Here is a 27997-nt window from a genome sequence, read left to right as displayed (position 1 = left end):
GGGGCGGGCGCGGGGCTGGAGGCGGTGCGCGGAGGCGGGCCCAGTCGCTGGGCCGCCCTTTCGCCGACGTGCGCCGGAAGGAAGGTCAGGCCCGGTGGATTCGCCCGCGGGGCAATGCTGCTGCGGACGCTGCGGAGCTGGGCGTCCTGGGCGCTGCGCCGCGACAGGCCCGGGAGCCCCGCCTCCAGCCCGGGGTTGACAAGGGCGCAGCGTTGGGCCTGGCCTCGGGGTAACGCGTCTCTCAGTTCCCTTTGCTGGCGTCCCGGAGGCGGCCCTCAGCCCCACTCCGCGCCCTCAGCTCGCGGAACCTGCCTGAACCCGAAACCCCTTCTCCGAGGCGCCGGGATTTCCTCGGTCGGCCTGGGGGGAGGGGCGGGGCGGTCGCTGGCTGGTGTCCCAGACGCCAGCCGGCATGGAGCGGGTGGGGCCTTGGGGCTCCGGGCCCAACTCTTGTTCGGAGCTGGGGAGCCCTCTAAAGAGCGGAAAGAACCCCCCTCCCCCAAGGTTCCTGGGCCCATTCTTTGGGCCTTGGGGGAGATGCCGGCGAGCGGTGGATGGGTTAGGCTCGGTGCGCTGTTTCTCCCGCTGGGAGTGGAGACCCTCCCCTTCAGAAGTGAGAGCCCCTGTTGTGGCCAAGTTCTGGCGTTCTTGGCCTCGGGGTGTTCAGTGGCACCTGAGAACCCCTGTGGGGTGGGTGGGCCGCGATGTCAGCCCCGGGCCTGCAGGAGAAGCCTGAGTCCTGTGCTGAAACCCACCCCTGGGTTTCAGTGGCCCACCCACCAACCACTCTTTCCCCGGAGCTACGAGTGGAGGTAACTACGTTTTAACTAGCTGGACACCCATCAGTGAGGATCATAAATATAAAATGTGTGGAAAATGGAAAGCAGAATATACTAAGTGACCAAAACTGAGCACAGTTGGGGCCCTGACGTGCCAACAGGACCCCGGCGGCAGTTTCAGTGTCACACAGGTAGATAGCAGTGGTAGGCCTGCCTCCGTCCACCTAGGGAGGGTCCCAGGTGTCACTGGAAAACATTTTTAGGCCAGGGAGCAAGCATAAAAATTACTGTTTTTGTCGTGGTTTAGAAAATTAGGACAAAGAAGAGTAAGCTATTTAAAAAAATTTTTTAAATTTATTTATTTATTTATTTTTGGCTGTGTTGGGTCTTCGTTTCTGTGCGAGGGCTTTCCCTGGTTGTGGCAAGTGGGGGCCACTCTTCATCACGGTGCGCGGGCCTCTCACTGTCGCAGCCTCTCGTTGCGGAGCACAAGCTCCAGATGCGCGGGCTCAGTAGTTGTGGCTCACGGGCCTAGTTGCTCCGCGGCATGTGGGATCCTCCCAGACCAGGGCCCGAACCTGTGTTCCCTGCATTGGCAGGCATATTCTCAACTACTGCGCCACCAGGGAAGCCCAAGAGTGAGCTATCTAAAACTAAGTTAAAAAATTCATTTCCTTTCTTTTCTAGATAAAGGTAGAGAAAATGAAAAAGAGAAAAAATCAGTGGTAAGTCTCCCTCTTATGTGCACTCTTTCCAGTGTAGGATTATATATGTGTAATAAACACACACGCATAATACACACATGTTTTGAGGAGGGGAGTGAAGTTTTTTTAAGCTATGTGCACATAGTTAAAAAAACGAATACAAGAGGATCTCCAGGGATGAGGAAGTCTGTCTCCACTCCTGGGCCCCAGACTCCCTCCCCAGAGACCACCTCTGTTACTAGTTTCTGGTATGTCTTACCTGAGAATCTACACAGGTGGGAGAATACATGTATTCATAGCCTTTAGGTGGATTTGGACTATTAGCTTTTTTTTTTTTTTTTAAACATCTTTATTGGGGTATAATTGCTTTACAGTGGTGTGTTAGTCTCTGCTTTATAACAAAGTGAATCAGCTATACATATACATGTGTTCCCATATGTCTTCCCTCTTGCGTCTCCCTCCCTCCCACTCTCCCCCTCCCACCCCTCCAGGCTGTCACAAAGCCCTGAGCTAATATCCCTGTGCCTTGCGGCTGCTTCCCCCTAGCTATCTACCTTACTACGTTTGTTAGTGTGTATATGTCCATGACTCTCTCTCACCCTGTCAAAACTCACCCTTCCCCCTCCCCATATCCTCAAGTCCGTTCTCCAGTAGGTCTGCGTCTTTATTCCTGTCTTACCCCTAGGTTCTTCATGACATTTTTTCCCCTTAAATTCCATATATATGTGTTAGCATACGGTATTTGTCTTTTTCTTTCTGACTTACTTCACTCTGTATGACAGACTCTAGGTCTATCCATCTCATTACAAATAGCTCAATTTCATTTCTTTTTAAGGCTGAGTAATATTCCATCGTGTATATGTGCCACATCTTCTTTATCCATTCATCCGATGATGGACGCTTAGGTTGTTTCCATCTCTGGACTATTAGCTTGATTACAAAGAGATTTGAAAAGTGGAAGTTTAGTTTGACTGGGTTAGTGGGTGGCAGCCTGGCTGTGAGGGCAGGTCTGCTGACCGCTGCCCCCAGAATGCCAGTGCTGAGACTGGTGGGTGGGGGAGGGATAACAGAGAATTCATGGGGGTCCACAGACAAGGGTTCCACCAGTGCAGTGACTTGGAGGTGCCAGCTCTGGAGTGGGACTGTGGCTGGTGTGAGGTTGAAGGTCAAAGGAGGGTCAAACTGGACATGCCCATGGGGTGTTTAAGACTTTAGCAGGCTGCGGTGGGGAGCAGTATTTCGGTCACCGTTGATCCAGAGGCTCAGTTCCTTAAGGGAGCTGGAAGTTGGTAGATATGGCTGGAAAGGGATTTGCTTGGAGAGTGTGGGCAGGAGTACCTTGGCTGGGATATGCAGAAGGCGGAAGGTGTGGGGAGGCCCCCTGGGGTATTTGGGGTGATGGAGAGGGCCTGGGAAGGAGTGAAGTCACACGGAGAGGACTGGTGATGAAAATGCTTGAGATTTATGGAAGTTTGTTGAAACTAGAGGTGGGGTGGGGTATGGCATAGGCATCATAGCAGGGGGAAGGGGTTGGTAAGTTGAGCTGGATGGGAATTGAGGCAGTATTGTACTATTAATTATTGAGCCAGCATTCTTGTGAGCCAGGCCTGTCCTAGGTGCTTTCTGGGTGTGGTCTGTTATCCCCCAGACACACAGTAGGTGGTCCATGGGAAGTGATGTGGAGCCTGCGTTCAGGCCCAGGGCTGCTCTTAGTCATTCAAATCCTCTGAGTTCCTGTGTGGACCTGGGGACCTGGGAATCCAACAGCCCCTGTTGTTAGTGAGCCTGTGGTTGGATGGGGGGGATGGCAGTGAATAGGACAATGGTGGATCTGGAACAACAGGGAGTAGGGGCAGGGCTTCTAGAGGATGATGACTGAGGGGAGACTTGAGGCCTCCTGGGAGAAGGAGGAGAGGGCGAAGCAGGAGTGTTGGAGCAGAGGGAACTGCAGGGGTAAGTCACAGAGGGATGAGAGACTGAGGCTTGTGGCCAGTCCCAGAGAGGTGGCTGGGGAGGGCCTGGGGGTCGGGAAACAGGACCGGAGACAGATCCCAGCTCCCGGAGCCACTGAAAGACTTCACCAGCTGTGATCTGGTTTGCGTCTCAAGAAGAGGTGGTGGACCATGGATAGGGAATGAGGGACCTGGCTGGGCTGGACTGGAGGGGGAGAGGCCAGCAGGGAGGCTGCTCCCACAAGGAGGGTTAGAGACCTTAACTAGGGGCCAAGGAGACAGGTGCCAGGTTCTGCAGGTGAGTAGGAAGTGGGGCCCAGAGGTATTGCTGAGTTGCTGGGTGAGGAGAGAAGATATCCAGGGCCTTGAGGGTGTCTGGGTGGATGGTGCAGCCTTTCCTGAGGACAGAAACGGGAAGAGAAGCCATATGTGGGTGTTGGGGGGTGATAAATTGAGGTGCCCATGGGACATCCCATGGGATTGGACAGGACAGGGAATATCTGGGCTGAGCTGCAGCTGCGAAGTGAGTCACCACCACAGAATTACAAAATAAATTCCAAAGTCGGGTTAAAAAGAAATGACTAATGTTTTCAGGTGAACAAAGTCTGAACAGACATTTCCTGAGTGAATTTATTAATGGCTAATAAACATAAGAAAGCGCTCAACCTCCCTAACAGAGAAAGAATGCTTTGGGAGATGGAGTGATGAAAGCTGTGGATCAGACCTCAGACCTGGTTCCAGTCCCAGCTCTGCTCTTTAGTGGAGGTGGATAAGTCCTTCACCTCTTAGAGCCTCAGTTTCCCCATCTGTGCAAATATTCATAGCTGTGATTGTTGTGAGGATCAATGTGACAATGTTTGCAAAGTACAGAACCCACAGGGGCTAATTTTATAGACATTATTATTATTAACAGTGAAATTAATGAAGATTTAGGAGCATTGGCACAGTATGTTAATAGGCTCACTCTCATCCTTCTAAAAGGGGTGTGAATTGGGTCAGCATTTTAGAGGGTAATTTGGCATCATGCATCAACAGCTGTAAAAACTCACTTATCCTTTGATGCACTGATTATATTTCTAGAAGTCTATTGAAGGGGATAATCAGAGCCAATGACAAGGATTTATGTACAGGAATGTTCACCACAGCACAGCTTATCATATCAAAAAAATGGGTGTCACAACACAGTTTTTTTTTTTTTTTTTTTTTTTTTTTTTTTTTTTATGCGTTACGCGGGCCTCTCACTGTTGTGGCCTCTCCCGTTGCGGAGGACAGGCTCCGGACGCGCAGGCTCAGCGGCCATGGCTCACGGGCCCAGCCGCTCCGCGGCATGTGGGATCCTCCCAGACCGGGGCACGAACCCGTGTCCCCTGCATCGGCAGGCGGACTCTCAACCACTGCGCCACCAGGGAAGCCCACAACACAGTTTTATAATAAAAGTAACTGGACAGAATGTAACATCCAACAGTAGGGATTTCAATAACACGTTCCTTGCAATGAACAGGAAAGAAACAGTCTGTGCAGAATGATGTCTAGGTTGAGCTCTTTTTAAATATCTAGGAAAAGTTGTTTCCTTTAAAGGACAACAATAAAAATAAAATCCACTGGTGCCCTGACGGGATCTCCCTTTTGCACATTCACTGTGTTTTCTGGTGCTGAAGGAGTAAGCTGACAGGGAGCCCGGATTGGAGGGCCAGGCCTCTGTTGGAACTGCAATTGTCCGTCCAGCTCTCCTAGGTAGCCGTTAGGATTAAGGCAGGAGGAAATCTTTGCAGCCAACTGAGAGAGTCCAGTTGCTGGCGAGAGTTTGTAGAGGTGGGGCAAGGTGAGACAGACCACCGTGCCCCTGTGTTTTATGCAGGGTGTGACTGAGGCTCCACTGGGGTCATGAGAAGGGAGTTGCCAGGCCTAGGTGCGAATTCTAGCTTTTTCCCCCGCCAACCCTGGCACCTGGGGCAAGTCACTTAAGTGGCCCACGTTTCTCTGTGGGTGCTTCCAACCTGGGTGTAAAGGTCACTGTGCAGCAGGACAGGTCCCCTCTGGCTGTGTGTACCCCAGGGGACATGTAATATGTGTTGTCAAGGGCAAGTTTGTCTTCTCACATATGTGGAACTGCTGATTTCCTCTCATGGTCTGATGGAACCAAAGCCATTTGGCCCGTGTCACCAGCAGTCCTGGCTGAGCAGCGTTTTGTCAGAATTGCTGGACAGCAGGTTCAAGGGTCCCAACCCAGAGTCTGATTGAGAGGGTCTGGGTGCTCCGCTGGTGCTTCTGGAGCAGGGTGTCTGTGGACCACTTGTTGAGAAACCCTGCCATGGGTCCGTGGTACTCAGCTTCCTCCATGTTGAAATCACCTGGAGAGCTTTCCAAGGTACTGAGGCCTGAGTCCCACCCTGAGATCATGCCAGAATTGGCCTGGGTTGTGGCTTCCTTTTGTGGATTCTTAAAAGTTCTCAGGTGCACATACGTGCACATACGTAAGACTGAGATTCTAGCACATACGTAAGACTGAGAACCACAGCTTCAGTTGCTTTCTTTCCCTGCAGTGGGGTACTTGTAGGAGGCTCCTTGTCTTTCTTATGGGTAGACTCCTCCCACCAGTGCCAAGACAACTCCTTCCCCCCAGTACACTTAGTGTGAGCAGAGTGAACGTTCAAGCTCTACTCCTTGCCTTATGCCCTTCTACAGCCTCATTTTTCTCTTCTGTGAAAATGTTAGAACCCGCTTCTCAGGTTCTGGCAAGGTTAAGTGCAGGATTGGTGTATGTTGCCCATCTTAGTCCTTTTCTCCTGTCCTCATACCTTCCAGTCCACGGCCAAGCATGTTTTTCTGCACAGAGCAATGCATTAGGTTCTAGGTAACGTACACACGCTTCCCATCCTTAAACCCATTAGGTTCTGGTGAAGGAGGCAGGACATTTAGGCCTAAAATCTAATAGTCTGAGGAGTTGAGCTAGGGAAGGGCAGAGCTAGCGTGGCCAAGGGCAGGCTGTGTGGGATCTAGGGGTTGACCTAAGGGAGTGTCTGTCCCGGAGGGCAGTGGCCTGGTGGCCAGCAGCGGTGGGCCTGGAGCCTGCCCCTGAGGGGAGGGATCAGGTGGTTGCTCTTACTAACAGGACCCTGGGGGTTTCCTCCAGAGGGATTTTCGTGTACACACTGGAGTCTTGGGCTGAGCCAATTATGCTGTTCGCCTGAGCCCTTCCCTAGACATTCTTCTTGGTATTCCCCCAGGCACTCGATTTCTGATCCTAACATGTGTTTGTCTTTTGCTAGATATGTGTCGAGGGCAATATTGCAAGCGGGAAGACGACGTGCCTGGAGTTCTTCTCCAACACAACGGACATCGAGGTACAGCTTCCATGCCAGGTTTGAAGGAACCTGCAAAAGCTTGGTGCATTTATAAAGGGTGCAAACCGGACCTATAGAAATGTTGCTGGGGGAACGCGTCCTGTGTGAGAGGAGGGAGAGGCCCCTTGGAAGCTTGTGCCTGGTTTTCCCCCAGATTTTGCTCCACACACCCTTCTCCTTGGCTGATTCTGCTTTGTGACCTCTCACTGTAATAGATCTTAGCTATGAGTATGACTGTATGCTGTATCCTGTGAGTCCTCCTAGTGACTCCTCAGACCCGGGGAGGCGGGCGTCTGGAGGACTCCCGACACACCTGTCCTGAGCTGTGTAACTCTCGCTGACGCTTTAGAAGCACGTGTATTCTCACTGAACACCTTGGAGCCAATGTACAACAACAATACCGTCAGCAACGAGTGAACAGCTACTGAGGGTAATACTCTATGCCAGGCACTGTGTTGAGGCGTCGTTACATTATCTAATTGATTTCATTCTTACAGGAGTAGTCGCTATGACACAGGTCCTGTTACTACTTCAGTTGCAGAGGAGGAAACTGAGGCTCAGTGAGGTGACATGGCTTGGCCAGGGTCGCATGGCTAGTGCATGTGATGCCATGTCCCAGCCCAGGCTGTCTGCTCCAGGGGCCATGCCCTTGTTTGGCTCTATAGTATGCAGAGCTTTTTTGGCTTTAGGAAAACCACCCAGCCTTCAGATCTCAGCTCTGCTGTCTGACCTCCCCAGCTAGGTTACCCTCCATGGTGTAGGTTCTTCTGGCTCCTGTATCCTTTTTGTTTTGTTTTGTTTGTTGTTTGTTTTTTTATGTGGTACGCGGGCCTCTCACTGTTGTGGCCTCTCGGGTTGCGGTGCACAGGCTCCGGACGCGCAGGCTCAGCGGCCATGGCTCACAGGCCTAGCCGCTCCGCAGCATGTGGGATCTTCCCGGACCAGGGCACAAACCCGTGTCCCCTGCATCGGCAGGTGGACTCTCAACCACTGCGCCACCAGGGAAGCCCTGTATCCTTATTTTGTACTACTTCTCGGGGTTTGAAAATATGTGTTGCTTTCTGTGATGACCTGATTAATGTCTGCTTCCCCAGTAAGTTTAAAGTTGAAAGCATGAAAGCAGGGCTGGGGTGGTTTTTCTCTTGCTGAATCCTTGGCACCTGGCACAGTGGGTGCTCAGTATTTGTTGAGTGACAGTGCCACAGATGGGGCACAGGTCAAGGCTGCCTGTGTCCCAGCCTCTGGTGGGCCTGAGTGGTACAGCATATGCTACTCAGGGGACAGGACCAGAGTGCTGAAGACCCAGAAGAAGGAGCGGGAGGTTGGGAGGAACAGGGAATGATTCACAGAGGAAGGGATATTTGAACTGGATTCTGAAGGATGTATAGGAGTTTTCCATGTAATGAAAGTTGAGTTAAAATGAGGTGAGGTGGGCATACTGGGCAGAACAACAGCATGAGCAAAGGCACAGAGGGGTAAAAGGTGGGGGGAGGTTACTCTTCAAGGGTCCCATGCATTGCTTTCCTTTGGTCTCTTGTGACCTGTGGCACCTACTCACATGGACTTGAAGGTCCACAGAGGGATCCGGATATTCTCAAAATCTTGGCCCCAAGAGCACCATTTACTCATTTATTTATTTTGGCTATGCAGGGTCTTAGTTGCATCAGGCGGACTTCTTAGTTGCGGCATGCATGCGGGATCTAGTTCCCCCACCAGGGATCGATCCCGGACCCACTGCATTGTGAGCACAGAGTCTTACCCACTGGACCACCAGGGAAGTCCCAAGGGCACCATTTAAATCCTTTCCGGCACACGCCTGCACAGCTTAGGGAGGCTACTAAAGAAACAGGACTCTTTGCCGTCAGTGTGCCCAACACAGAGATCAGAGGGAGGAAAGGGAGGCAGAGCACGCTGCCAAGGTCGCTGGAGAGCCCCCAGGCCGGAAGCTGGGTGCAAGCTGCAGCCTGAAGTGCAAGAAGCAGCCTCCCTCTTGGCTTCTCTCACCTCCCTGCCTTCCTGATGTGGTGGGCAGTAAGGGGCAGGGTGGAGCTCCTGTGGCAGCAGGAGAAGTGGTGTGTGCCTATGCTCGTATACAGGGGTGGGCGGAGTGGTTCTCAAGTCATTTCTCGAAGCTGCGCCTGGAGCCACGTCTGCATGGAGTCGTGGCCTCGCAGGGAGGGTTGCTCCACTATTTTGGCCCACCCTGGGCGCCCAAATCTTGACTCTCTGCCCGATCCCACCCCTAACACGAGCCTTCGCAGAGCTCAGAACTGAGGAGCAGCAGCTCTCTGATGTTTTCTTTCCTGACAGGTGTTAACGGAGCCCGTGCCCAAGTGGAGAAATGTCCGAGGCCATAATCCTCTGGTGAGTGTGTTGTTCTGTGCGTGAACCGCCAGCTGCCCCTTAAGCGTGCAGGAGCAGTGCTGCTGGTGCCTGAGCCCGCATCCTGTCCGGACGTGTCCTTGCTCTTCGCTGGGTGGTGGGGGAGAGGGAAGGGACAGAGGGAAAATGGCGGCATGTCGATGGTGTGAGGTCAAGGTTCTTTGAGGCCTGGCTGGGCATGTAAGGAGCCCAGGGACCTCCTGTCAGCTATCCCAAACTATCCCAAGTGGTCCGCCCCAGCTACCGGGGGGTCCTTCTCCTGCTGCTCATTCTTACCGCACCCTCTCCTAGAAGAAACCCAGGTCTCCTCAGGCCTAGCCCCCCAGGACCTGTCCCTAAGTAACTAGCTTCCTTGGTAAACCTCTGATTGGGGTTTGCACTTGCCAATGCCCAGGGGCTGCCTCAGGCTCACCCTGAAGCTGCCCGTCTGCTTTCCCAAGGGTGGACCTAGCAAGTAGGGGCTGTAATGTGCCTGGGCCCCTCCCACCTCCTTCCTGTTCAGAAGGCTCAACTCTGGCTGCTTGAAAGAGGTGGGTGGAGTCTGGGTCCTGTAAGAGTGAGCTCAAGAAAGGGATGCTGGTTCTGGGCTCCTGTCCCGTGATGGAGGAACGATTAGTTTCGTTTTTCAGGTAAGGAACCCATGGCTGAAATAGGTTGCCCAAGGTCACACAGCTGGTAAATGACAGATCTAGGTTTGAACCTTGGACTAGGGGGAGCCTGTGCTGTCCCGTCATTTCTAGCAACACAATTGGCATCTCCTTGTGTGGTTCTTTAGACTCTGAGTTCCGCTAAGGGCAGGGACTGTGTCTAATTTGGCTCACCGTTGTTTGCTAGAACATAGCACAGTGCTGAGCACTTAGTAGGTGCTTGTTCGCTGATTGATTCAGCCAGTATTCATTGCATGCCTGCCATGTGCCAGACACTATTCTAGACGCTGGGGCAGTGAGCACCTCGAAGCTTCTGCTCTGCTGGCCCTAATATCCCAGTGTGCGGAGGCAGAAGGCAATTAAAAAGTGTGTGATACGGCGGGTGGTGACAGGAGCCAAGAAGGCATCTAAAGCAGGTAAAAGGATATTATTTAAATAAGGCAAAACCTCTCAGAGCTTTTGAGTAAAGAATCCCAGAGACGGGAAAAGAGTTTCACCTCTCAGCAAGGGGGAGAAGATGGAATGCCAGTCGTGGGCATACAAAGAAGCTCAGAAACATTCCTGTCTTCTAGGAAACCGGGAGGAACCAGGGCTGGATCGTTATGTAAGACAACTAGAGTTGCAGACGTTAGGGGTTAGAGGTGACATTCACAGGACCCAGTCCCAGTCTCAGAAGTCTGAGTATCCGTGGCACAAAGAGCATTGCCAATGACAGTTTTATAATAAAAAAAACCAATAGAATTAGATATTTTTACACAAGTTTCCACTCTAGACAGAGGAGCAAGATTGATAGTTCTGTGAAAAGTCTCAGGTCATCACTTTATCTGAATCGGTTTTCTGATGCAGAAGGGTCTTTTTCTCTGCAGCTGTCAGGCAAGAGGGAGTGTTTCTCCTAACTTTTCTGAGATTCTTTCACCCGCAGTGAGGAGTTAGCAGTTTTCAATGCAGAGCACCGGAGTTTCATTAGTTAGCACCAAGAGAAAAAGAAGCAAAAATGTGGAAAAGAGCAGAATAGGATTTTTTTTTTTTTTTTTTTTTTTGTGGTACGCGGGCCTCTCACTGTTGTGGCCTCTCCCGTTGCGGAGCACAGCCTCCGGATGCGCACGCTCAGTGGCCACAGCTCACGGGCCCAGCTGCTCCGTGGCATGTGGGATCTTCCCGGACCGGGGCACGAACCCGTGTCCCCTGCATTGGCAGGCGGACTCTCAGCCACCAGGGAAGCTCCAGAATAGGATTATTAGCAAGTGGAACATGGAGCAGGAAGCATTTTGTATCTACACGCAGTAGAGAGTGATTGAGGGGGTGGATTCTGTTTTAGAGAGGATGGTTGGGAAGGCATCTCTGACAAAGTGACATTTGAGCAGAAACCTAAACAAAGCTTGGGAGGGAGCAGTGCAGGTATCTGGGGGAGAGTGTTCAGACAGAAGGCACAGCAGATGCAAAGGCCCTGAGTTGAAATCACACTTGGGTGTTTGGGTAACAGTAAGGAAGCTCACGTGGTTGGAAGCTCACAGAGCCAAAGGAAGAATGGTTGGAGACAAGAGAAGATGGAAGTGATTGTCTAGGGCCCTGTGGGCCTTGGTAAGGGCTTTGGATTTCATTGTGAATGCAGTGGGAAGCCAGGGAGAGTCCTGAACAGGGCAGTGATGATAACTGGCTCCTGTAGTATAACAGGCTCACTGGTTGCCGGATAGAGAGCAGGCTGTAGGGGCTCAGTGAACATGATTGAATGCCTGAATGAATGCTCCCTGGGACTTTATATAGGTTTCTATTATAGCTGTTCCCAGGCTGTCCTGTAACTGCTCCAGTGTCTGTCTCTGTCCACTCTGTGACCGGCCTGGGAGTCCTACAGATAGAGCACTGCATTCTCCCCTCTTTAGGGTCTGATGTACCGGGATGCCTGTCGATGGGGCCTCACGCTGCAGACATATGTGCAGCTCACCATGCTGGACCAGCACACCCGTCCTCAGGTACATTTCAGATGCTTGGTTTCAACCTTCTTTTTTTTTTTTTTTTTTTTTTTTTTTGCGGTACGCAGGCCTCTCACTGTTGTGGCCTCTCCCGTTGCGGAGCACAGGCTCCGGACGCGCAGGCTCAGCGGCCACGGCTCACGGGCCCAGCCGCTCCGCGGCATGTGGGATCTTCCCGGACCGGGGCACGAACCCGCGTCCCCTGCATCGGCAGGCGGACTCTCAACCACTGCGCCACCAGGGAAGCCCATGGTTTCAACCTTCTTAAACACAGTTTTCTTCAAAGGAGTGGCATGTGGTTGCCAGGAAGGGAAACCCCACAAGGAAGCCCCACTGGGCCTTCAGAGCTGCTCAGCCTTCTCTGCCTCTGGGCGAAGGTCTCTGTTCCTACAGCTCTCTGAGGACCAGGCTCCAGTGCCCCCACCCACCAACCTCAGCTAGCCAAGAACTTGCTATGATGCCACGTAAGCCCAAGTCTTCATGACCCGATCGCTCCTGGGCTCAACTCCCTTTAACTCAGCTCTTCTCAAAGTGCGGTCCCTGTACTAGGAGCAGTGGCAGCACCTGGAAACTTGTTAGAAATGCACGTTTTCTGGCCCCATCCTGGACCTGCTGAATCAGAAATTCTGAGGTGAGGCCCAGCAGTCTGGGTTTTATCAAGCTCTCCAGGTGATTTTAACACATCCCTTATTTGTTTGAAAATTTGTTTGCATGAGAGCTGCTGATCTAACCTTCACAAGGCTTGTTCACATTCTCAGTTCAGGTTCTTGAGAGAAAGGATCTGATTGGCTCAGCTTGGGTCAGGTGTCCAGCCCTGGTCCAGTCAGGTATTGGGGCAGGTCACAAGCACAGCCACTTAGGCCCCTTCCATCAGCAGGGTGTGAATAGGGGCAGAGTCTCTTAGAAGAAAGGCTGACTGAGAGTTCTGATTGGCACCTGTGGTTAAGAATGGCAAGTACCACCTAAGAGACTGGCTTTGGAGGCTCTCCTTGAAGGAGACAGGAGATCCATCGGCCAGTTTCTCTGACACAGCCATTCAGTGGTTTGATGCAAGGCTGGGCACTTGCAACCATAGCTATCATTCTTCTACAAATCTGTGTCTTTTAATAATAGAAAAAGATATGAGCAGAACCATATGAACTTCTATCTCCCCAAAAATCTGTCTAAAAGATACATGTCAGAGTATGGTCTGAGGTTGGCATGTACCCTACTTCTCCTGAGTGGGCACTTGATTGCAAATGTAAATTGTATCTAGTATATCTGAATATAACGGGCTGTATGTGTGTTCCTCTGTTGAAGGAAATCTATCAGGAAGGAGGCAGAGAAAGAGAGATGGACAGACTAGGAAAGAGGAGGAGGAGGAGAGAGGGATAAATGGGGAACTAGCAAAAGATGGACAGCAGAGAGTCATAAGTAAGGAGAGGACTGAAAAATAGAAAAGAAGGCAGATGGACAGATAGACAAATAGGAGAGTCAGGAAATTCCTGGGTTATGGCTTTAAATCAGCCTCTGATTTGCTGGTCCAGGTCCCATTGGGTGCTGTGGGCCAGGCTGAGTGAGAGCAGTGTTTGCCCACTTGGTGTCAAGAGTAAGAGCACCTCCGGCTTCCCAGTGGGACACTGGACAAAGGGAAAGGCCTTCTGCGGAGGGTGTGTGCATGCTGGCAGAGAGGGGCCACGTCAGTGTCGTCCTCCCTCTTCCTGGGCACAGTCCTTTCCAGTTTTGAAGGGCTGCAGTGATCCCCAGCCAGCCCTGTGAGGAGGCGGTGAAGTTGGCAGGCATGCTGGTGGGGTTCCATAAAACCACAGCCCAGCTCTCTCGGAGCTGTGCCTCTGCTTAAGCAAATGCATCCTATTTAGGTCCCTGATAATCACCGCACTTTGTGCTTGCCACCACTTTCCCGGGGGGCACTTGGCAGTTTTTCTAGCACTTCCCCAAACTCACAGTCCATTGGAGCCTCACCCCTCCTGTGAAGGAGGCTGCTGCTGACAGGCCCTCCGCCCGGCCTTGCTGCACTGACCACTGAGCTTCAGGGTATGGTATGGGGAGGGTCCAGGGCCCAGGGAGCCTAATGTGGGACACACGGTTCTCTGGTGTCCACCTCCCTCTCCTGAGGCTTCTCAATTCTTGTATTCAGCATAGACCATAGGCAGGGGGAGCAACAGGCATTCTTCAAGGCTTCCTGACCCCTTCCTGTTTGCCTGAGTTAGTGAATCACTTTTTGTTTTCTTGTAGACATTGCCTGTACGGTTGATGGAACGGTCGATTCACAGCGCAAGATACGTTTTTGTAGAAAACTTGTATAGAAGGTACCGTAGTTTGCACAATCGATAATTTATTAAACCATTAAATTTTTAGAAATGAAATTGAAACTTATTTATCTAATTGACACATACTGAGTACCTACTGTGTTGCCACAGTAACACTGTGTAACAACCAACCATAAAGCCTCAGTGACAGACAGCTCTCCGTGCTGATGGCTCGGCTGTCCAGGGCGGTCGGCCCGGCGGCTCTGCTGACCTTGGCTGGCTCAGTGATATGTCCAGGGGTTGGCTGGTCTAGGGTGGCCCGGTGAGGGTGACTGGGGTGACTCATCTCTCATCTGCTTGCTGATCCTCCTCCTGGGACCGGCAAGCTGGCCTGGGCATTCACATCTCATGGCTATGGCAGATCAAAAGCACCGTAGTTCTTTTTCAGGTCTCTGCTTCACGTTCGCTAACATCCATTGGCCAAAGCAGGTCACACTGGCCCACCCCAGTCTGAGAGGGGGCAGGGCCCTGTGGGTTACATGGCAAAGTGGGAGGAGACAGGGAGGGGTGAAGATTCAGAGCGACTAGAGCAATCAGTCCAGCAGTGTGCATGATATTTGTTGTGGTTTCACTCACAGCTGTCTTCTGCCCTCATGGGAGCAGACTCTGTCACACAGACCTAGCTGGGGGGGCTTCTGGTGGCCCTCAGTGCTGTGGCCTCAGAGGTGTCAGGTCTTCCACTCCTGCGCTCAGTTGACTGCTGATGTTTGGGAGTCTTGGGGAATGGGCTGCAGCTTCTTCTCCGCGTCTCCCTTCTTGGTAGCTTGGAGCTTCACTCCCTCACAGAGCTGGTCCTGATATCTGCCTTCCACTCTCTACACCCTGGCTCCCTGTTCCCTCCCATCTGCAGCTGTGGTCCCAGCCTCCCTGTCTAGGTGGGTTGAGCCTCTCATTCTTTTTTTTTCTTTTCTTTTCTGTATTTATTTTTGGCTGTGTTGGGTCTTCGCTGCTGTGCGTGGACTTTCTCTAGTTGTGGCGAGCGGGGGCTACTCTTAGTTGCGGTGCGTGGGCTTCTCATTGTGGTGGCTTCTCTTTGTTGTGGAGCACCGGCTCTAGGGCGCACGGGCTTTAGTAGTTGTGGCTCGCGGGCTGTAGAACTCAGGCTCCGTAGTTGTGGCGCACGGGCTTAGTTGCTCTGTGGCCCGTGGGATCTTCCCAGACCAGGGCTCAAACCCACGTCCCCTGCCTTGGCAGGTGGATTCTTAACCACTGCACCACCGGGGAAGCCCCTCTTGTTATTCTTAATTACTTCTTTCTGTTGGTTTTCTTCGTGGTATTCAAGACAACTTCTAATTAGGTTGAACCACATCAAATTATTAACACTTGACCAATTTTGACCTACAAAAATGGCAGTTTTGGGCTTCCCAAAGGGGGGGCCCAGGGGGGCCAGGCCATCCGCCACTTTGGTTTCAGGGAGATGAGAGAAGGCAGTGCTCCTCAAACCCTTTCCCTGAAGTCTCCAAAGGCAGAGAAACGCTCACCCAGGCGGCCGCTTCCCTGCAGGTTTTCCCAGCCTGCGTACCCGAAGCAGCCGGCTAACTAACTGGAAATTTCTTTGAAGACTTCTCTTCGAAGTCTTTGCATTCTATCCCATAACGTATCCCTGTGATTGTAACAACTGGTGTGCTCAGCATGTGTCTGGGAGTCCCCCTCACTCAGCCACACTCCCCAGAGAGCCCGAGTTTGGGCGGCAGAGATCCAAGGGCAGGGACACCAAGAGGCACCTTCCCAGTGCAGGCCATTCACTTGTGGGACTGGTCCAGCTTACCTGAGAGTAGGCATGGCTCATGTGGTTGAGGGGCAGGGCAGGGACCCGTGGGCAGGAGCTACAGTTATTGTCCTTCCGTTTGAACCCTCCAGGCAGCACTGAGATGGGCACTGTTGACCACGTTTGGCAGATCAGGAACCACATGGGGTTCGAAGGCCTTGCTCCTTCCTGGTTGGGCAGGAAACTGACCGGGGGGGCTGACCTACACTCTGCTATGTGGGGCAGCAGTGAAGGAGGAAGTGGTGAGACATCTAGATTTCTCTCTGTAAGGCCAGAGGCTTCAGGCCCACGGGAGTCCCCAGTGTGCTGGCTCCGGGGGACCAGGCCTCTGCCCCTTTCCACCCAGGCCCTACACTCAGCTTCTCCCACAGACTCCGTGCATCTTGTTAATGCACCCATGCTGCTTCCAGGGTGGGGCCCGAGAGCCTGCATTTGTAGCAGAAAAGCACCCTGGATAGCTATCATCCTGCTGGTTGGCGTCACACTTGGAGGGGCAGCCTCCGAAGAAGGCCGCAGCCAGGTGACCCGCAAGGGGCCGTCTGTGCCAATCATGGTCCTTTCCCCTGGGAGTTTTGCCCCGTGGCTTCCTTGGGGCCTCACCTGGGCCTTAGGGGTTGTTGAAAGCAAGACCTGCGGGCTGTCTTTGTGGGGGTCAGTGGGGCAGGTGGCCAGCCAGAGTGAAAGTTCTTCATGGAGCAGGATTTCCTCAGCTTCCTGCACCACCTGCAGTTTCTTCATTTCACATTTGTGGCTTCAGATTTTGGTTGTTGGGGGTTGTTGTATTACCTTTGTTTTCAGGGTCTCTGGGTGTATTCCTAGGTCAGGAGTGAGGCAGCTGTAGGCCAAAGGTTTTCTTTTTGGAGGCACAGTAAACAGCATTTCTAGCCAGAGCTAAAGAAGTGACAGGTGGGAGGAAGGGTAGGATGTGGGCTTTCTTCTTGGTCACTTTCATTAGAAACCCAGCTTCTCTCCATGCAGTGGGCCTTCCACAGTGAAGTGGTGCTGCGAAAGTAGATGTTTCCATGCCCCCCAAATACAGATTACCATCATTTTGAGCCTACACCAAATGACGCCTAGAACTGGGTTTGGCTGGATCCTTTGCTCATAGCCAGAATAAGATGTTTTGGTTCCCACCTGTGGAAGTTCAGCTGGGTGCTGGGAACCACAAGACGGCTTGTGTGGGGTGTCAGCTCTTGCCTGGGAGCTTGTGTGGGGACAGCCCTTACACAAGGCAGGGGGTGCATGGTTGCTGCCCCTTCAGCCTTGGGGTTGGTCCTTCTCTCTTTCACAGCAGCCCTTGCAGCCTTGGCTTGGAATCTGGAGGGACTGGGATGGAAGGAAGTGCGGTAGGCGTGGCTTTGCTGTCTGCAGTTGCAGGCTCGGGTGCCCAGAAAAGCCCACGTTCTGCAATTCTGCATCCCCCAAAGCCAGATTTCTGGAAGGGCTTTCTTGACTTTTGGGCCTTGGACAAGTGAGGAGCTCCTCCAGGGAGAGACCCGCCTCTTCCGCCTGCATCCTCACCCCAGCGAGTTTGGGGAGGGCAGAACATACATGTAGTTACGCCACCAGGGGTTAATTGCCAACAAGGAAGAATCTGGTTCCACAGTCTCCTCAAAGACTTAAAGAACCTGAAGGACTTCTGAGGTGTGGGCACTGTGCTGGAATGAACAGCTGAAGGTGGCGAGAAAGACTCCGGCAGCTAAAGCGGCCACGCAGGCCACTGTGTGGCCCGACCCTGTGGGCTAATTGAACACAAAGGTTTCACAGGATTGCCTGGTTGGTGTTTTCTAGGAACAGAAGGAAGGGAATTGCATGGGGCCCAGCTGGGGAAGTGACACACTGACTCACCTGGGGCTGCGGGTTGCGGACATCCATTAAGGCCCTGCGTTTGGAACAACAGGCGGATCCTCCTGCTGCCCTGATGGGCCGTGGGACTTGGACTCCTCCTCACTCTAGGCCAGACTGGGGACTCACTGCCTGTGTCATGGGCCTGCGAGCGGTGGCTTTCCTCAGGCTGAGGACGGGCCCAGGGGCAGCCCCCTCAGCTGACAGACGGGGCAGGTGGGGTTGGGGCACGTGGTGCAGCCAGGAGCGTATGGGTTTGGGGGCCGCCGAGAGCCAGGCTTCAGTCCGTGGCTCAGAGCCGGGCTGAGCTTCTCTGGGCCTCAGTTTTCCTCATCTATAACTTGGGGCTAAAATTGACCTCACAAGGTCTTGTGAGAAACAAAAGAATGTCATGTGTACAAGGAGGCTGGCATTTGAGTGTGTGATTTCAGTTTTAACCCCTGCTCTCTGGGCCCCAGGGGGAAGGCGGCAGCAAACCGTGCCAAACAAAACAGTCAGCAGGATTCGTGTGGACTCATGACCTCAGTTTGCCCCTCTAGGATAAGGGGAAGGCACCATGAAACCCCCTCAGTCCACCGTTGGTGGGTCTGCAGAGAGGTGCTGCCCTCTGTGTGTTCTGTGGGAATAAAAGCAGTGCCTTGGTGGTGGTGCTGGGCGCCCCATTCTCGAGGCAGACAAAGGAGGAGCCGGGCAGATTCCTAGGAGGAAAACTGCAGATACGGATAAAACAGCGCCCGCTGCCTGACATGCCTCAGAATCATGGAAGGCAGCTTCTGTTCCCTCACTCCGCTCAGCCGGTGGCCAGTTGTCCTGGACCCCCCAGCACATGGCTCCTGGCAGTCTTAGAAGGGTTTTCTGGAGGTTTGCCTGCTGACCCTGCCCTCAGGGAGGCTGCCCCGGAGCTGTCTAGAGGACCTCTAAGGAGAGCATCGGGAAGGGAGGACCTGCTTCCTCCCAGGTTTGCCTGGGCCAGGTGAGAATGGGAGGTTCCTCTGAGCTACCCAGGAGGTGTCCTGAGACCACCTGGGGCCGATTTCCAGCAGAGCGGCGGCTCTCAGGCCCCAACACTTTTTGTGGTGTCAGTTGGTTTGGTTTTAGTTAACACTGTGCTACCTGTGTCCTGAATTGTGACTCAGTTCGGTGGCCACAGCTAAGGGTATCCTCCCAGCTCTGGGATTTGACAGAACCTCCCTTGAGCCTTACAGACACCGGTGAAGTCCTCAGGGGCAGTCTCACACCAACTGTCCAGCGTTCATGACGTGGGAGGCTATTGGGCAACTTTCCCTCCATGTGTGCTGCTCACTGGCCCACACCCTTGAGTTGCCAGTCTGTGCTGTGTGCCCAGGCTGCGTGTTTGGTGGAGCGAGTGGGGCTGATCAGCAGCTTCTTTTTGGCAAATCCTCATTCCCTCAGGGTCAGCTTTGTTCCAGAGAAGGGAAACATGTCGAGAAGAGTGGTTTGGTGTCTGAATATCAAATACGCTGAGCTGCAGCCCAGCTCAAAGCAGCCTCAACACTGAGGTTGTCACGGGCTGCCTTAACAGCAGGCTTTGGGGTTGGTTTCATTCGGTAGCCCTAGTGCTGTTTCTCTCTGTTTTCCTACTGTATTGTTTGTGTCCTCAATATGATTCCCTCTTGGTGACACAATGCCTGTGGCAGAACTGGGCTTCTCATTGCTGGCCAGAGGGTGGATGTCTTGCCAGTGGCTCTCCTCTAAGCATGAGGAAGCATGGTCTCCATAAACTCCAGCAAACCTCCCTCATGTCTCACTGGTCAGGTTGGGCCCTTTGGCCTGGGCTGATCAACTCAGCCTGGCCAGCGGAGAGGACGTCCCTCAGACCAGTTGGTTTGCTCTGAAGCTTGGGCTGCGGTCAGGTTTCCCTGAACACTCAGGCCTGTGGGATGGACCCTGAATAGACCATGGGCTACTTTTAAGGAGGTAGGAGGAAAGAATTGGGGGATGGGCAACCATATGAGCTGTGATCGCAAAGTTGCTACCTTTAGTATCTGAATTTTGGTCCCTTCTGCAATGTCCTGGGGCTTCCTCCCTCTCCCCTCCCCTACAAAGCCTCCCCGACTTATTCGTGGGGGCAGGTGCTGGTCCTCACACGTTAGTCTGCTCTGGTGTCCCTGCTGAAGTCTGATGCCTGAGACCCCTCAAGGCGCCGACAACTGCCCGTCTGCCCCTGCTGTTCTCCCGGGCACCCTGCATTTTCCTGCTGTTCTGCCAGGCACAGCTCTTCTGCGCTGAGGGCGTCTGGTGGTCTCAGGGACTAGGGGAGGATGTCCCCTTCCAGTCTGTGCCCCGCCCCATCGTTTGGGCCCCCAGGCAGGGCTGCTTGAGCTTGTCATCTTCAGAGCGCCTTCCTCCACGCCCGTCCTGCCCCCTCACCCAGGTGGGAGTCAGTTCACCACCCGTGGCGGGGGCAGCTGCAAACCACCCGCTCCACTGGCCTCTTTTCCCCGCCTCCCCTTCTTTAGTCAGCAGTCAGAAGACCCCCAGCTGCACACAGCTCAGGCACTTCCACTCGCCCGTAGCCCGCCTTGCCAAACCCAGTTCTGAGTGGATCCAAGATGATATTCAAGACGGGTGGAGGATGTTGAAAGGAATTCCTCTCCTGGGCCTTTGAGGGTCACCCCACAGCTGCCTGGTTTGTTTCCTCCAGCTGCTGCCCCTCCTCCCACTCTTCCCTGCTCATTTCCTCCAGGGCAGAGGACAGATGCCAGGTCTCTCTCACTTGTGGGCTTCTTCTTTCTTTCTTTTTCAGTTATTACTTAAAATATGTAGTAATTCCCCCCCACCCCCGCCCTGAATTGAGAACTAGTACGTTGTTAAATTTTGGAAAATACAGAAAGAGATAAAGAAAAAAATGTCTCCCATAGTCCTACAGTTCAGAGGAAAGCACTGTTAACCTTTTGGTGGTTTTCTTTCCAGTCTCCTTTCTAAATGTGTGGATGAATACTCTTGAAAGTATGGTTGGGTCGTGCTATATGCACAGTTTTATATCCTCCTGTTTTCATTGAATAATGAGAATTTGGTTGTGAGCATTTTCCATGTCATTAAATATTATTTTATAGCATCGTCTTTCAGTTGCTGTGTGGTTTTCTGTTAGATAGATGTACCATGATTTAGTTTTTCATTATTTTTTAAATAGTGCTACGGAGGGCATCCACGATTGTTTTCACAAAATAAATTTCTAGAGGTGAAACGGGTTTGCTGTTCCTCCTCCCAGCCTGAGCGCTGTCCGTGTTCTCAGGGGACAGGCTTCATAGCCCCTTCCTTGGCTTGGAGTTCAAATCCCAAATGAATTCTCCCCTCGGGCAGTGCCAAGATACTTGCTGCATTATACCATCGACCGTCCCTGGGCAGCGGGAGGTCAGGAGGTTTTGGGTCCTTGTCATCACTACCCGCCCAGTATCATGTGATTACACTATGTCATGGTTCCCTTGGCAGTGCCCTTTCAATAAAAGCAGTGCCCAGATGTTTTGGGGGAACGGCACAGCCCAGGAACTTTCTCATGGGATAATAAAACCCTTATAACTCTTGTTACAGTGGGAAGATGCCTGAAGTGGACTATGTGGTCTTGTCGGAATGGTTTGACTGGATTGTGAGGAACATCGATGTGTCCATTGACTTGATAGGTGAGACAGTCAGTCCCTCCCTGGCCTCCCTCCCCTGGGCCCAGTGAGGAGGTGGTTGGCTGGGCTTCAAGCAGCAGGGGCGGTGGGCGGGGCCCTCACCATAAGCAATTCTTCCCCTACCTTGACTCAGCCTTCTCCCAGAGGGCAGATAGAATCTGGGGCTTTTGGTCCCTCGTGGAGAAGCACCCTGGCCAGTTCCTCAAACTGCTTTCCCCTCGGTCCCTTGTGATATGATGGGTTTTTTTCTAGTTTGTAAAGGAGGGAGGAGGGACAGAACCTGGACCGTTACTGAGACAGGCCGGGTGCCAGGCCCCGTGCTAAGCTCTGGCAATGTACAGAACCTATTCAGCTTCACAGTGACCCTGTGGGGCTGGTGATGTGGAAAGAGAATGAAAGTCAGGATGAGGGTTAAGATGCCTGTTTGGCCACACAGCTGGTCTGCCTCTCCTGCTCAGGGCTGCTGGTAGATGTTTCTCTCCACCCCTTGCCCACACGCCTTCCTTCCCCCTACCCCTCACTTTCACTTCCAAGCCATGAACAGAGTAATTAAAGCCACATATATGTTTTTTTAAAATCTCAGTTTATCTCCAGACCACTCCTGAGACCTGTTACCAGAGGCTAAAGATGAGATGCAGGGAAGAGGAGAAGGTCATTCCACTGGTAAGAGCCCCTTTAACCCGGGGAAAGGTGCAACTTCATCCCATCCTGGCCCCACCCTCTGTGAGATCATTGTGCTGTTGTTTCAGGGAGAGAAACAGGAACTGAGTACGTTGGAGGGTGAACTCTGACTTCCTCTGAGCTGGAGACCCTGTGCGGTGTCCAGGTCTGCTTCACTTCCTGTGGCCCCAGACTCAGTGGTGGGCACCCCCGGGGCTCAGAGGCGTCCCTTCTCCTGTTCCCACCCAGGTGTCCCCAGGACTTGTTTGGTCCACCTTCTGAAAATTGCTTGCCTTTGTGCCGTCCCCTGGATCCTCGCTAGGACGTGCCCACTTGCTCGCTGTTGCATTGCCAGTGCTTGGCACAGTGCCTGGCTGGGAGGTGAAACTCACTAGTGTCTGCCCAGTGCCTCACCCTTCTGGGTTCTGGCTCAGGGCCACATCAGCTCTAGTCAGGGCTGTCTAACAGGCTTGGACTGCTCTCCTTGCCCTGGTCTCTCACTATCCGCATCCCCCTCAGAAATCCATCCTCCACACTGCTGCTTGGGTGATGTTCCCAGTACAGAACACCACGCATGCAATTCCCTAACCCCACCCTCTTCAGTGCCTCACCACTGTCTAGGATAAAGTCCCCACTTCAGCATGCCATCCGAGATCCTGCGTGATTGGCTTCATCCCCTTCCACTCCCTGCCTTTCATGCTCTGGCCATAAAGAACTAGTTGTGGCTACACATGCTCTCTCTCTCTCTCTCTCCCCCCTCTCCCCCTCCCCTCCCCTCCCCCTCCCCCCTCCCCTTTCCCCTCTCCCCCTCCCCTTTCCCCTCTCCCTTCTCCCCCTCCCCTTTCCCCTCTCCCTTCTCCCCCTCCCCTTTCCCCCTCCCCTCTTCCCCTCCCCCCTCCCCTCTCCCCCTCCCCCCTCCCTCTCCCCTCTCCCCTCTCCCCTCTCCCTTCTCCCCTCTCCCCTCTCCCCTCTCCCCTCTCCCCTCTCCCCTCTCCCCTCTCCCCCCTCCCCCCTCCCCTTTCCCCTTTCCCCTTTCCCCTCTCCCCTCTCCCCCTCCCGACTCCCGCTCCCCCCACCCCTCACCAGGGAGTTACACAAATGTACCTTTGCCAGTGGTTTCTTTTGCCTCAGGTGTCACCTCCTCCAAGAAGCTTTCTCTGACCTTCCCTCTATTGTGGTCCCCCAGCCTCTGTGCTTATTATGATCACAGCCATTAGGACAGATATTCTGAAACTATTTCTTTATGTGTTTGCTCCCCATCCCTCAGAAAACTACCATGAACTTTTTAAGATTAGATCTTATTCCCTCTGCGTCCCTAGAATGTGTCCCAGGCCTTGGCATCTAGGGGTTGCTCAGTTAATATTGATCGGAATGCCCCATGTGAATGCCACTGGAAGTACACAGACAGAGGCTGGGCAAGCATTTACTGGGATATCATGGGGGTCTGAGCCCAGGATGGGCTGGACTGGGGTCCTAGAAGGCCAGTCCAGCTCCTGAGGCCCACCCCGCCTTGTTTGCCCCAGGCACCAGCAAGGTGGATTCCAGCCATGAAGGCCCAGGCCTCGTTCTGGGCAGCTGCTTTGAAATCTGGAGACAGGAGTGATTAGAGGAAGGGTGAAATGGGGCGGGGCTGGACCAAGCTGGGATGGGGCACGGCAGCTCTGTGCAGTGACCCAGACGTTTGGAAGAAGTGACAAATCTGGAGTCTGTCCAAGTCATTGTCGAGGACATTGTCTTAATGGTTTTGACAAGGCCTCTAGGACAAGTCTGTTGTTGCCAAGGGAGAACTTGGTGGTGGATAAAGAGGCAGCAGTGTGGTTTACCCGAGAGCCTCAGGGCTGGGAGTAAATTGCTGCTTGAGGAGGTATTTGCCTGTGGCCGAGAGCACCGGGGCCTGCTTGTGGAGAGTGCTGTCCAGTCCTACCAGTCCTACCGGTTGCGCAGGCATGGATGCCCTAGGGGCGGGTCTGGGCCTCTTTTCCCTTGCGTTTCGCCTTGTCCTCCTTCTGAAGTTTGCCCTTAAGCTTTCAAGGATCAATAGGTTACAAGTTGTCTGTTGGGGTGAGAGCAGCCAAGTGGGGCTCCTGGGCCAGTGAGGGTCACAGTCCTCTTGGTGGGAAGGACGGAGGGAGGGTTCAGAGGCTTCCCAGGCCTCTGTGAAGAAACAGAGGCCTTGCTGATGGAGAAGTGGCAGGAAACGAGAGCAGCCAGGTGGGAGGATATGTCCAAAGCGCCAGAGGAGCAGAGTGCGCTGGAGGGATGGGCAGGTGGCCAGAGGGATGCTTCTGACTGTTGCGACAGCTGGGCTGGCTGACAGAGTGCTTGGCCACGTTTATCATTGTCCACCTGAGCCAGGTTGGCTGTTGCGGGTCCTTAGTCCAAGCCACTGCCCTGTGGTCATTGACATTCACCTAACCTGCCCCTGAGACCCCTGGAGGGGAGAGGTCTGCTCCCTATGTGCTCCCGACAGCCCTTGCACTTTTACCCCCTCCGGCAGGAATACCTGGATGCTATTCACCACCTGTACGAGGAGTGGCTCATCAAAGGGAGCCTTTTCTCCGTGGCGGCCCCTGTTCTGGTAAGCACCCCCTGACAGGGCAGGAGACTTTTCTAGAAGGAGGAGCGACTCGGGGGATGTCGGCCACTCTGCAGCTGGAGAATTTGAAAGAAGGAAGCGGGGAGGGTGGAAGGGACTCTGTCTCACAGTCCCCGTTCTGGACTGAGCCTTAGTGAGCTGGACAGACCTGAGAGAAGGTGACCTGTCCCAGTGTCATTACGCCGGTGGTACAGTAGCATCTCAGTTATCCAGCATTGTCAGCAAAGGAGAGTTCCAGATGGCTGGAGCCCCTGGACCTGGGTTTTGGCCTTAACCGCTTGGGGTGGTGGTCTTTCTGACATGCCCGTCCCTTCTCCAGCGGGTGGCAGGCCCAAAGCCTCATTGCACCTTTTCTTGGTGACCCAGGGCATCTGAAGGAGCGTCAGTTGCTGTTCTGGTCTGTCACACAATGATGCCCCCTTAGGAGGTGCTGAGGTGTGTAGGACTGTTTGCCCCAGACTACTAATGCCTTTGAATTCCCGTGTTTGCTTTTTACCCTCCTTTCTCCTGCTGGCACTCACCATTTTCTAACTGTGTTGATGCTTCTGCCCCATCAGTGTTTCCCCACTTCCTTGTCCCCTCGTTTTCTGATTTGCTGCTGCCAACTTTCTTTAGGCAGACCGTTGGGTCCCTCGGACTGTTAGGAACGTGTGTACAGTGTGGGATCTGAGGGAGGGCCTTGCACAAACTTGTGTGCATGGCCTTGGAGACATCTGTCTGAGCTGCTCAAACACTGTACTCATGGCTCTTCCAGGCAGTGGGGTTGCTGGAAAGTGAGATATTACTGTACTGGATTTTTAAAGAAAATTTATTTTTTTCCCCTCATTATAGAAAAATGGTTGATATCAAACGATGATAAAAAAATCATTCATGAGCTTGCCGCAGGGACAACTGTCGTGGATTCTTAAGTGAAAATATAGTTGAGAATGTGGATTGACCTAGAAACGGGAGCTGTTTGGCCCTAACCTTCCCTTTTCTCCGCCTGTGACCTTGGGCTTCCCTGCCTCTCCCTGCCTCATCCTGCCTGCCCCTGTCTCTCTCTCTTCATCAGTGAAGGGAGGATGATGTTGAGGTCAGAGGCAGCCCTGTGACCTGTGTGTTTAATTTCCAGGTGATTGAGGCTGACCACGACATGGAGAAAATGTTAGAACTCTTTGAACAAAACCGGCACCGGATACTAATTCCAGAGGATCGGAAGCTTGGTCCATAGGACGGGGAAGATCATGCCAGAGAAATGCCCGCTGCTGCCAAGTTTGCTCTCACGAGCAGTTTGGAACAATCCACTCTCGGGAGGGCTTTCTATCTGGGCACATTTGTCTTCCTAATGGTCTTCTCTCCTTTGCCAGTGTCTTTATCCTAGGATTCTGGCCCTCGTGGGTAAATGACATGATGGGACCAATGGGTTTGTCGTGGCCCTTTGGTGTCGCAGCCTTGCATTCCCCTGGTGCCTCTCCCGGTGGTTTCCCACCTCTGGACCCCTCTAAATTAGGGAAGAGCCACCTGACTGACCCTGGGCTCATGATCTCTAGCCCTTCAGACCATCCTCCAGGGTGAGGTAGTGGTCTTACATCCCAGGGGAGGAAGTTGAAGCTCAGACTGGCTAAGGGACTCCCCGGGGTCACACAGCCAGTGACAGTGGAGTCAGCACCATTCAGACTTCTGGTGACTCCCAAACGATCAATCTCTTGCCCCAGGCTGCCTCATCCCAAGAGCCCTGCCTTCCCTGCTGGAGAGCCCCACACGTGTGTGGGAGTTTGTGTGTGTGTGTTTGTGGGTAACGGGGGCAGCAGTGCATGCAGCCAGCATGATCATTTTCTCCTTATTTGAGCAGCTCCTGAGGACAGTTAGCATTTCTAGACTTTCACAAAATTGTGTGGTATTTGGCTCGAGCCCAGCGTTCAGTGGTTCACTAGCGTGAGGCTGATGTGGAACTTACCGCCTCATCATCGGGACTTTCCCGTCCTTAGGAGAATCGTGGTTTGGCTCCTGAATGGTGCTCGGTCTCCTTGGTGACGAAGGTCCTGCTCGAGCTGCTGCCGATTCCCCGGCAGGGCAATGGCCTATGGCGCCAGGCTGGTGTGCCCAGTGCTGTTCTGGGCAAGGGGCTGCCAGCCTGGCTTCTGAGGCTCCCTTCCTCCATAGTGGCCTTGTGTGAGGAGCTTCACCCTTGGAATTCCTGGGCGTTTGTGGCCCAGGGGAGAGACACAGTGGCCTTATGTCTTTTTGAAATGTTTTTCCATCCAAAGGGACACCATGGGCCCTAGGGCATGAACCATCTTTATTAGTTCAGAGAATATCTTAGCTCCGCTCAGCTGTAACAATGCACTGAAGGCACGGCTGTCTCCTGAGTCAAGTAGGAAGCAAAAGAAAGGAAGAACATTCTCTTCGGGGACAGTCTGGGCAGGAAAGTTGGGGCTGGCAAGCAAAGGCTCTTGGAGCACTGGAGCTCCTGAATTTTGGAGGTGGGTGGAGAGAGCTTCCAGAAGGCTGTTGCAGACACGGGGAAGGATTGATTATGAACTTGGGGAAACAGGCCTTGGCCTCTCCCGAGTGGTGGTTGGTGTACCTGAAGGTTGGAAGGCCTCATCCCATCCTCTGTGTGAGTGTGGCACCTGTGCATGCAATTCTCTGACACTACATAGGTGACAGGTGCCCCGGGTGGCCTGGGCCCAGAGGCAGCGCTAGGAGGGCAGCACTCTGGCTTCCGGCCCTTTCTGGCTGGACTGACTCCTGGGCCGTGTGCACAGGGTGAGGGCGGCAGTCCGGTGGGGATGTGTCTCTCAGCTCAGATGTTGGTGAGGGACCAGAAACCTGGGGGAGGCAGCGCCTCTGCTTCCAGGCATCTGGACATGCCAGGACCATCTTTGGGCCTTTGCAAACAAACAGTCCAATTTCCCCTCAATTTGAGCATCTGTTTTGGGGGAAATGTGATTAAAAAAAAAAAAAAAATCTTGCTCTGTGATAGCCAATAAATCCTTCACTTAAAACCTGGTGATAATTTTGGAGTGCTTCCTATGCCAGTGATTTTAGGCCCCTGCAGCATCCTTGTACCAGCAAGGTAATGTTTTAATTTTTAAACACTGTGTTCCTAACAGGGGATGTCCGGGTCCATAAGAGCTCTCTGTCCTCCCACTCCGGCATCTTGGAGAGGATGCTGTATGTACTCACAGTGGCTGGGGCTTGTCACAAAAATCTCCTGGCCCAGAGATGTCACAGGAAATGGCTAGAGCCCAGCCCACCAAGGGTTGCTCTCCCCCATGTGGCAGGCAGGGCTGGTGGTGGCAGGGGTCACAGAGCAGTTGTGAACACTGCTGAGAACCAGGGCAGGGAAAGGGCAGATGGCACGTGGTAGGCACGGGGCCCAGTTCCTCAAGCAGAGGGAGGCACTCCCCAGGGACTCCCA

General features: G+C 53.3%; 1 protein-coding gene across 10 annotated transcripts; it reads left to right on the top strand.

Moving 5' to 3' along the window:
• Positions 1–48: 48 nt before the first annotated feature.
• On the top strand, positions 49–27997 carry TK2 (thymidine kinase 2). 10 transcript variants are annotated; one of them, XR_004346845.1, is made up of 12 exons: positions 76–229; positions 1467–1504; positions 6705–6779; positions 9090–9143; positions 11689–11778; positions 14014–14087; positions 21253–21341; positions 21922–22001; positions 22088–22164; positions 24496–24576; positions 24961–25029; positions 25706–25843. XR_004346845.1 is itself a non-coding variant. In XM_032612435.1 (11 exons), the coding sequence occupies exons 6-11, from the start codon at positions 11695–11697 to the stop codon at positions 25802–25804; spliced, it is 507 nt and encodes a 168-aa protein (XP_032468326.1). In that variant the 5' UTR covers positions 406–812; positions 1467–1504; positions 6705–6779; positions 7044–7209; positions 9090–9143; positions 11689–11694; the 3' UTR covers positions 25805–27997. The 10 variants fall into 10 exon arrangements, 7 of the variants coding, with proteins under 7 accessions (XP_032468322.1, XP_032468320.1, XP_032468321.1 ...); XR_004346844.1 differs by lacking the exon at positions 22088–22164; XR_004346846.1 differs by lacking the exon at positions 24961–25029 and having other exon boundaries at positions 25706–25763.

This window comes from Phocoena sinus, chromosome 19, assembly GCF_008692025.1.
Source record: "Phocoena sinus isolate mPhoSin1 chromosome 19, mPhoSin1.pri, whole genome shotgun sequence".
Lineage (NCBI taxonomy): Eukaryota > Metazoa > Chordata > Mammalia > Artiodactyla > Phocoenidae > Phocoena > Phocoena sinus.
The sequence above is the reverse complement of the archived record's forward strand: the minus strand, read 5'-3'. Positions and strand labels throughout refer to the sequence as shown.